At 44.6% G+C, this 9,954-nt stretch overlaps 1 protein-coding gene across 1 annotated transcript; it reads left to right on the forward strand.

Annotated features, from left to right (window-relative positions):
- The first annotated feature begins 263 nt into the window (after positions 1-263).
- On the forward strand, positions 264-2,576 carry swsap1 (SWIM-type zinc finger 7 associated protein 1). The gene is made up of 2 exons (XM_058652621.1): positions 264-697; positions 1,452-2,576. The coding sequence occupies exons 1-2, from the start codon at positions 401-403 to the stop codon at positions 2,010-2,012; spliced, it is 858 nt and encodes a 285-aa protein (XP_058508604.1). The 5' UTR covers positions 264-400; the 3' UTR covers positions 2,013-2,576.
- Positions 2,577-9,954: the final 7,378 nt, after the last annotated feature.

Genomic DNA, 9,954 nt, shown 5'->3' on the forward strand with positions numbered 1-9,954 from the left:
GAATATGAGAGAGCAACTTAAAACTAGACCATTGCCCTCTAATGTTAAACCAAACAAGAGTGGTAAATAACACAACTACAGTATATTAGAATTCATGCATTTTAGTCCAGCTCTATCAGAGGACAGTTCACATAGAACTGCAGCAAATCCATAACTTTTCTACCGCTTTATCCCAGAAATACAAATAAAACAACAAAGACGAGTCCCGCTGCGGAACTGTACACTTGACGAACTTGTTCCACACGGACCGGAGGAGCACGAACACCAACGCGCAACATGTAAAAGTAGCCGGCGTTCACCGGGAAAGTGGCGCGAGTTCATAGACGTAGTTCCGTCATTGTTATTATTATTATTATTAGTAATGAAGCTAAAGGGTAGTTTAAATGCGTCAATGTGACACATGGCAGACATTTTACATGTGCTGTTCCGGAGCTTTATGTCCCGCAGTGACCACACGAGGGCGCTGACGGCCAGTGTTACAGCACCGAGCAGCAGCAGCAGCAGCATTAGCAGCAGCAGCAGCAGTGTCCTGGTCCTGGGAGACAACAGCGTGAGCCACTCACTGCTGCTGCTGGCGGCCGTGACCGCAGCAGCACAGCTGGGCATCCGAGTCATGTTCTTCACCCGGACACACATCCGGAGACTTCCAGCGTGTGTGCATAAATGTGTCCCGAGCCCGAGTCCCGAGAGTTTAAAGGTACAAAAACGACACGGTTTCTGACTCATTCACAGAGATAAATGTGTAAATGTGTCGATCATCAGACAGTGGGTCTGAGATACACGGAGATACACGGAGATACACGTCGTCTTCCCATAACAGAGCACGTTGGGATTGGAAAAAAAATAAAATTGACAAAAAGTCACTTCCTTTAAAGAATTTCACGAGTAAAATATCTAATAAATACATCTCAAAAATTGTCAAATTTAAACCCATTCTGCAATAGAACGTGAATTATTAAACAAACACAGCATCATACTGATTTAAAGTGAATTCTTCATTTGACCAAGTGGGAATAAATGGGTGAAACCACCCTTGGAGCTTGAGTATTATTGATCCAAGTGTAACACTATATAAATTGCATTAATTATAGTTGTGTTATTTACACCAAACCATTCATTTGTAAATGGAAGATTTACAGAAAATCTTATTTGATTTAATAATAAATTTTAACCCCAAAGATGGAATGTCTACCTTCTTCTTTTGGTTTCAGCTTCTCCCTCTCTAGTTGTTGCCACAGCCAATTATCTAATTATCTATTCCTTTTCCGCTTGGCCGTGGGCTGCCCCCAAAAAGTTTAGCGTCAATAGTTGAGGTTTCTAGAAATCATGTGTGATGTCGTGCGATGCAGGAATGCACCAAACAGGTTGTGTGTGTGTGTGTTTTGATCCTTCTGAAACTGTGACTGACCATTTGACTCATTTTCTGTCTTGTGTTTTGCATTCATTTAAAGAAAATCCAGTTTTCCTATCCCAGGACAGTAGAGGAGCTGCTGCAGCAGATCGCCAGCCTTCATGAGTCCACCAGCCCGTGTCCAGCACCTCCCTCTCTGATCATCGTCGACAGGCTGGAGAGCTTCCTGTGTGCTCCTGGGGTCGGCAGCCACAGTGAGTATCAGTCAGGAGAGCAGTCCTGTGCCGCTCACCTCTCCGCTCTACTGTGCGACACCGCTGCCTTTCTCACACAAGTCCTGGAGCAGCGGTCCTCGAGCGCAGGCCCCTGCCGCGTCATCGCCTCATTCCAGTCCGAGGCTGACGCTGGACAAACCGGCCAGGAGTCTCCCGTCCTCGACGCCCTCGATCGTTACTTCCAAGTGCGATGTACTCTAGACCAAAGTGGAGGACATGACACTGCGACAGCAACAGGACGACAACAGGTGTGGAACATTTACTTTTCTGGAAGAGGCATCAAAGAAACGACGAGTACCACAGACTGTGAGGAGAAGCCTGGTGTGACCCAGGAGTGGCAGCTGCTGATAAATCCTAATGGTTTAATGGAGTTTAGAGCGGTTTGAGAAGCAGAAAACTGACACAGACACAAGAGACGGGGCAAGATGGAGCAGGAGAAGCCAAAAGCACAAGAATAACAGATTACTTAGCTGGGAGCTCCCCCAACATCCATTTGTAGTTGGAACTCAGAATTTCACCTCCCTTGAACTCGGATTTCCAACTTGGACGTTTGGAGCAACCTCAGCTGCCCCACGAGAGGATTCTAAGACTGTTGAGAGCTGTAGATTATATATGAACTAGTTGTAATCGGTGTTTCCTGGTGTTTTCACTGTGAGTCTGGCTCATGCTTGTTTTAGGTGTAGACGGTGTGCCAACGTGTCAGTACCTCAAACAACCACAGCCAGTGTGTTAACTCTGCTCAGGTCCGTCTTTCTTTTCTCTCAGCAGCTCTTTCTCTGTTTTTCCTCCTTGTGCTAAAAATGTTTGACTGTTTCTCATCTGAAGTCAAACAAAACTAAGTGCTTGAAATGAACAATAAAAACAAATAATAAATGTATTCTTGTCCATGTTGTACCTGATGCACTGATGCATCAATTAACAGAATACATTTGTTACCTTTAACTCTTTAACATGACGTCTCCCTTACTCTGTTGTCTCTTTTATTGGCTTTTCCATGATACTGTTTAGAGCTGAAACAATTAATCGACAGTCGATGAATCGATTATTAATCGATTACTAAATGAATCAGTTCAAAGCTTTTTTCATGATTAAAACAATATTTCTCTAACCCTAAAAAACTTTTCTCGATCTTCTCTTACCTCCTTGACCCCCCATTCCCCCTCCTCCCTCCTCCCTTCAACCAGTAAAGTAGATGACATTCGCTCTTCTTTCTTAACTCCACCTCCTGATCGCACCACTCGACCAACCAAAACTCTAGAGCGTGCTATCTTTCATCAACTCTCTTCCTACCTTCTGTGGAACAACCTTCTCGATCCTCTTCAGTCTGGTTTTAAAGCAGGTCACTCGACTGAAACTGCACTTCTTGCTGTCACTGAGCAACTCCCCACTGCCAGGGCTGCCTCTCTCTCCTCTGTGCTCATCCTCTTGGACCTTTCTGCAGCGTTTGACACAGTTAACCACCAGATCCTTACTTCCTCCCTTCAAGAATGAGCACTGTACTCAATCCATCTGGCATAGTCCCAAGAAAGAGAGTTGAGAATAATACATTCATATTGAAACATAGACCCTTTGAAATCATTTTTGCCACTTCCCTCCAAACTGGATGGAGGGGCAAGACCAAAAAACATGGGCATGATCAGCAAAGACCTGTCCACATTCTCTCCAGCATTCTGTTTGGACTTCTGCTTGGGAGGAGAAAAGAATCAAGCTTTTCCAACAGAAGTCTCACCAAGTCCAGGAGGAGTTGGTGGAGGATGACTGTGTTTCCCAGGCGCTCAGCCACATGTCCTCTGTTATCACGATGTTCAACCCTTTTTCCCATCGGTGTTTCACAAAGTCTGTTGAATCCTTCTTCAATGAGGAGATGCCGTGGTATAACCTGCTTATAAGTCCTTTAATATTCTTTAATGAGTTATTATGCATCCATGAATATATGAATCATCGCTGGTGGCTCTGCAGGGTTACAACCTTTCAGCTTTTTAAAAAATGATCATGAAACTGTAAGTACCTGTAAAAGTCTTGCCTAACTTGTCCATACATTTAACATAAGTTGTTAAAGCTGTTGTTGTTAAAGTTGTTTGCTTACAGCAGTAACGCCCTAATATTTGTTTATATCTATATCTATGATCTAGTGATGCTGGTTTGAATTCTGTCCATCTAAGTAGTTTTATATGTTTTTGGAGTTCACATTTTTTAACCACCTCCCTCCATACCTTCAATGAGCAGTTCACCCATTGGCTCTCTGTATGTAATCTTTTTTTCTCCACTCCCACGCAACCAAGCAGTGATTGTATTGGTGCATCTGTTGATGATAACTCTATGGTCTTCCATTTAGCTACATTAGAAGAATTACACCAATATACTAGAGGTCTTAATTGAGCCGCTAAATAGTAGTCTTCAAAGATGGGAGGGCCTTACCACCCGTCTCCTCCGGAAGCTGAAGGGTGGAAAAATTATTGATCTAATTCTGCAGACTCCTCACCCAGGCCAACCAGGCAATTTAGAGTTTGGAGTTGCTGTCTGTTCACAGGAGTAGCATGTAGTTTGTCTTCCAGCATAGGAAGTGTGGTCCTGATGTGTCCTCCAGTCATAAGTAAAGCTGGGCACACACCAGTAGCAGCACTAGGGGTGGCTCTGTAGCACATAAGAGCAAGGAACGGATCAGGCTGCTTTAAGATGTGCTTAGCAGTCTACAGCACCATTTGCCTGAGGGTAATGAGGGCTGGTGGTTATGTGTGCAAACCCATAGCTTTGGCAGAAGTCTTGAAACTCACCCGAGGTGAATGGATCCCCCATCTTGCAAACATGTCTTTGAGCCTGGTAATGACCTGGTGGCTGGATATTGAAGACAGGTGAGCAATTTCAATGTCTCTAGAGTAGTAGTCAGTCACAATGAGATAATTCTGTCTCTCTAACTCCCACAAGTCAGCAGCAATGCACTGCCAGGGGCCCACAGGTAAAGGTGTGGTGAGAAGTGGTTCACGTCTTTGAGTGGGTTTGTTTTCAATGCAAAACTTACATGTTGAGACAATCATTGCGATCTGCACTGATCCAAGGCCCCCATACTGACATCCTGGCTCGAACACCTTGATGTCCTTCATGTAGCTGTTTGAGCACCTCTGATCTAAGTGCAGCAGGGATGACTAGTCTATCTTGATACAACACCAGTCCATCAGTCTCAGAGAGGTGAGCTCTGGCACAATAATATCCATGCAGGGATGGAAGCAGCGATGTCTTTGGTGGCCATCTGTTCCTAATGAACTGCACTATCTTTTGCAGCTCTTCGTCCTGCAGTGTCGCTGAGCGGATTTTGTCAAGTTTTTGTGATGAGACAGGTGCATTTTCCACCACTGACTCCACTTATGCTTGTACTTCCTGGTCTGTGTGTTCATCACCACTGTCAGTCAGTGGGCTCCTGGAAAGAGCATCGGCTACGACGAGGTGCTTCCCCAGGACGTGCTCAGCCACCACATTGAACCTCAGAAGGCGCATTAGGAGTCTTTGGCACCTTGGAGGGACTTTGTCCAAATCATATGTGTTAATGAGGGGCACAAGTGGTTTGTGGTCCGTTTGTAGCGGGCAAAGCATTCACATGCCCACACGCCTGCAAGACACTCCTTTTCAATTTGGGAGTATCTCTTCTCTGCATCTGGTAGTGTACGTGAGCAGAATGCCACTGGCTTTAACTCTCCCTCATGTTCCTGCAACAATGCTGCTCCTAATCCGTAGCTACTGGCATCAGCGCTGATGACAGTGTTGCGGTTAACATCGTAATCTGCAAGTGCTGGGGCTGACACAAGCATAGTTTTACTTTCTCAAACGCCTCTTCTTGTGCACCACTCCACAGCCACTCACTTTCCTTCCTGAGCAGGGGAGGGATGGGATTCAGCTCATAGGAGAGGCCGGGCAGGAACTTTCCAACATAGTTGACAAGACCCAGGATTTGTTTGAGTTCTGTTACATTGGTTGGACTCGGCATCTGTGTGATGGTGTTACGTGTGCATGTTTTTGCTGTTATTTTGTGTCCTGCACCAGGTGCCACCCTCCCCACCTGACTGGTCAGGCACACCTGCGGCACCTTGGCAAGGTGGATTGTCTCAAAGCTGCAGAGATGGAAGCAGACGGGGCCGGTGGGCCAAACCGCCAGATAGTGTGAAGTGCTGTTGGTCGTGAACGAGAGCTGTGTGCTGCTCTCCGTCTTCGACTTATTCTTATTCCCTCGGGGCTCCGGCCGTAGTGTTAACCCTAGGTTTTTTCTTGGCTTTGCTTCCATCAGGAAGTAGATTTGTGTTAACGTTGATTTACCTACGCATAAATAAATAGTCTAAGTATACAAATATCTCTGTTTCTTTTCTTCCTTGAAACGCCCGGTTTAATATTTAATTGTTGCTCGCCTTTTCCCCTGGATGCCACAAGGGGGGACGTCACAGATGGCTTTAACTTTGTCTCTGTCAGGTCTAATGACTTCCGCACTTATGTGGCCAAAGTACTGTATTTCTGTTTTGCCAAAATGACACTTGGCCTTGTTCAACTTTGAACCACTGTCCTTTATGGTCTTCAGCACGGCATCAAGACATGTGTGCTCTTTCCTTGTTGCTCCATAAACAAGTATGTCATCCATTACCACGACAACTCCATCATGATCTTTTAACAGCGTCGACATCTGTCTCTGGAAGATTTCCGGAGCCGACGTGATACCAAATGGCAGACGTCGGAAGCAGAATCTCCCTATCGGGGTTATGAAGGTTGTCAGCTTTTGGCTGGCAGCATCCAAGGGGATCTGCCAAAATCCACAGGAAGCATCGAGGGTTGAGAACACGTTAGCTCCAACTACAGTGGGTTGCATAAATATCCGCAGCCCTTCAACTTTTTGACATTTTGCCATGCTGGGACCACAAACATAAATATATTTAATTGAAATTTCATGTGAAAGACTCACACTAAGGAACACACAATCATGAAGTGAAATGAAATTTCTATCTACATGATTTTGAACCTTTTTTATGAATAAAAAACTCTTTGTGCAACCAATTGCCTTCAGAAGTTGCCTGATGATTTCTGAATGTTCACATGTTGACCTAATGACTGAACAGAGTCCACCTGTGTAATCTAATCTCAGTTCAAATACAGCTGCTCTGTGATGGTCTCAGAGGTCTGTTTAGAGAATATTGGGGAGCAGACAGCATCATGAAGTCCAAGGACCACACCAGACATCTTGAACATCTCTCAGAGTACTGTTAAATACACTATCCAGAAATGGCATCACTGCAAACCTACCAAGACAGGGCCGTCCTCCTAAACTTACTGGCCGAACAAGGAGAGGACTGATCAGAGCTGTAACCAAGAAGCCCATGATGACCTTAGATGAACTGCAGAGAGCCACAGCTCAGGTGGGGGAACCTGTCCACAGGTCAACTATTAGTCGTACACTGCACAAATCTGGCATTTATGGAAGAGTGGCTAGAAGAAAGCCATTCTTAAAAGAAATACATGGAAGGAAAAGGAAGGAAAGCATCTTTATTGTCATTATACTGGTATTGTACAACGAGATGTCGAGGTCAGATGGAGGGTTGATCAGAGCCGGGTGATACAGCAAACATGTGGAAGAAGGTGCTTTGGTCAGATGAGACCAAAATTGAACTTTTTGGCCAAAATGCAAAACGCTATGTTTGGCGTAAAAGAAACGCAGTGTTTCTTTTACATCACCCTGAAAACACCATCCCCACTGTCAAACATGGTGGTGGTAGCATCATGCTCTGGGGTGCTTCTCTTCAGCAGGGACAGGGAAACTGGTTAGAGTTGATGGGAAGATGGATGGAGCCAAATACAGGGCAATCTTGGATGAAAACTTGTTGGAGTCTGCAAAAGACTTGAGACTGGGGCAGAGGTTCACCTTCCAGCAAGACAATGACCCTAAATATAAAGCCAGGGCAACAATGGAATGGTTGAAAACAAAAATTATCCATGTGTTAGAATGGCCAAGTCAAAGCCCAGACCTAAATCCAATTGCGAATCTGTGGAAAGATCTGAAAACTGCAGTTGACAAGCGCTCACCATCTAATCTAACTGAGCTTGAGCTGTTTTTCAAAGAAGAATGGGCAAAACCTCCAGTCTCAAGATGTGCAAGGCTGGTAGACACATACCCCAACAGACTTGAAGCTGTAATTGCAGCAAAAGGCGGTTCCACAAAGTATTGACTCGGGGGGTAGATACTTTTGTACACCCCACTTTTCAGTTTTGTATTTATGAAAAAAGTTCAAAAGCATGAATAAATTTCATTTCACTTCACGATTGTGTGTCCCTTAGTGTGTGTCTTTCACATAACATTTCAATTGAATACATTTATGTTTCTGGTCCTAGCATGGCAAAATGTTGAAAAGTTAAAGGGTTGCAGATATTTATGCAACCCACTGTAGCTTGGGAGCAATATCCTCCAATGTTGGCAGGATGTACCTCTCACGCTTAACTGCCTTGTTTAAGCGATTCAGATCAACACACACACGCACCTGCTCTTTGTCCTTCTTCTCACCTGGAACCATTGGGGCACACCAGTCTGAGGGCCCTGTGACCTCCTCAATTATGCCCAGGGCCAGCATGCGTCTGAGTTCAGCCTCAACTTTAGGCCGGAGGGGAAACGGGATACGACGTGGCGTAGTCAGTGAGTAGGGCTCACAGTCAGCCTTTAATTCAATTTTTACAGGGTCACACTTGAGCAAACCTATATCCCCAAACACATCACTTAACATTACAGTATCCATGCCGTCGACTCTCATGACCAGTCCCATCCTTGTGGCAACTCTCCCAGGAGGTTGTGAGAATATGGCCCTTTTATTACAGTGACCCAGAATCTGTATTTCTTCGCCTTGTACTCACTCATTGCCAGAAACTTGACAATACTCTTAACTTCACCGCCGGGGAAGTTAAGACCCCGGCGGGAAAGACCTGGTGATGGGTCTTTCCTTGCAGAGACCAGCTGTGGCAGCCTCTTGAATGCAGCCTGTGACATCACAGTAATGTCTGCCCAGTGTCTATTTTAAATTCCACTGTGCTGCCATTGACTGGTAAGTTTACAAGCCACTCATTTTCTGAATCCAGTCGATCCATTATGTCCGATACAGTTTCAGTAACTTCTCTAAGGAAAAACATCTCGTCTGTATCACTGGTGCTGCTGGGCATGGTAGCTTCCTCCTTCAGCATCCTCGTCTGACAAGCTGCCTCAAAATGTCCAGTTTTATTGCACCTTCTGCACTTTTTATTCTTGGCTGGGCAGGGATGTATTTTGCCATGTTGTCTGTTACAGCGGGAACAGGTAGGATGTCCCTGCCCTCGTCCCTCGTTGCTGCTCCTTCGTCCACGGGACTCCCGCCTCCCCTGTCTCATGGCGTCCACTGCACACTCCGAGTGCAGGCTCACATTCTGTTGCCCTTTCAAGGGAGAGTTCTGGCTCCAGCTGTAACTTCTGTGATACATCGTTGTCAGATATGCCATTAACAATTCTGCCGTCGTCCTCCTCCTCTGCATCATCGAACACAGAAGAATCATAAATGGCCTCCGCCTCTCTCCCCATGGCATAGAGAAGCGTGTTCACTTGCACTTTATTCAGACTGAGTTGCTACTGCTAACCGAGCATAACGTCCTCACGTATGTCCCGTGGTGACGTCACTGCCGCGACTACAGCAACCTGTAGTTACTTATCACAACATACATAGAGATTTTGAAGTTTTCAATGTGTGTTTGTAACTGAGAAACTTGTGTTTATTATATTGTGTTTGTTGTTGAAGTGAGTTTACAGGTCAAGTGTATTCCCCCAGTCTCCAACTGGTAAATGAAGAGTGAGAATCATACAGTACCCGAGACTGAAATGTGTCTTTTTAGGTTTTTAATACGCGAGCCGGTGGTAAAAGGGTTACATATAAAATAGAGCTGATACAATTATTTCGATGAATCGATTCATTGACAACTATTTTGATAATCGATGAATCGATTTGAAGCTTTTTTCATGATTAAAACAACATTTCCGTAAATGTGAGTATTTTCTTCCTTTCTTTGCTCTGGATAACAAAGAAATCAAGTCAATCATTTTGGTTTGTGGACAAACATAATCATTTCCAGGTTTGATGAACACCGATTCTGATATTTTATGGACCAAACGATTCATTGATTAATCGAGAAAATAATCGACAGATTAATCTATTATGAAAATAATCGTAATATATATATTTATGTTTCTACGTATACATAACTTAAGCTCAGTCTCGGTGCGACATTTCACTGTGTGTTAGTGTGTAACATATACTGTACATGTGACAAATAAACAATCCTTGAAAT

Source organism: Solea solea, chromosome 16, assembly GCF_958295425.1.
Source record: "Solea solea chromosome 16, fSolSol10.1, whole genome shotgun sequence".
Classification (NCBI taxonomy): Eukaryota; Metazoa; Chordata; class Actinopteri; order Pleuronectiformes; family Soleidae; genus Solea; species Solea solea.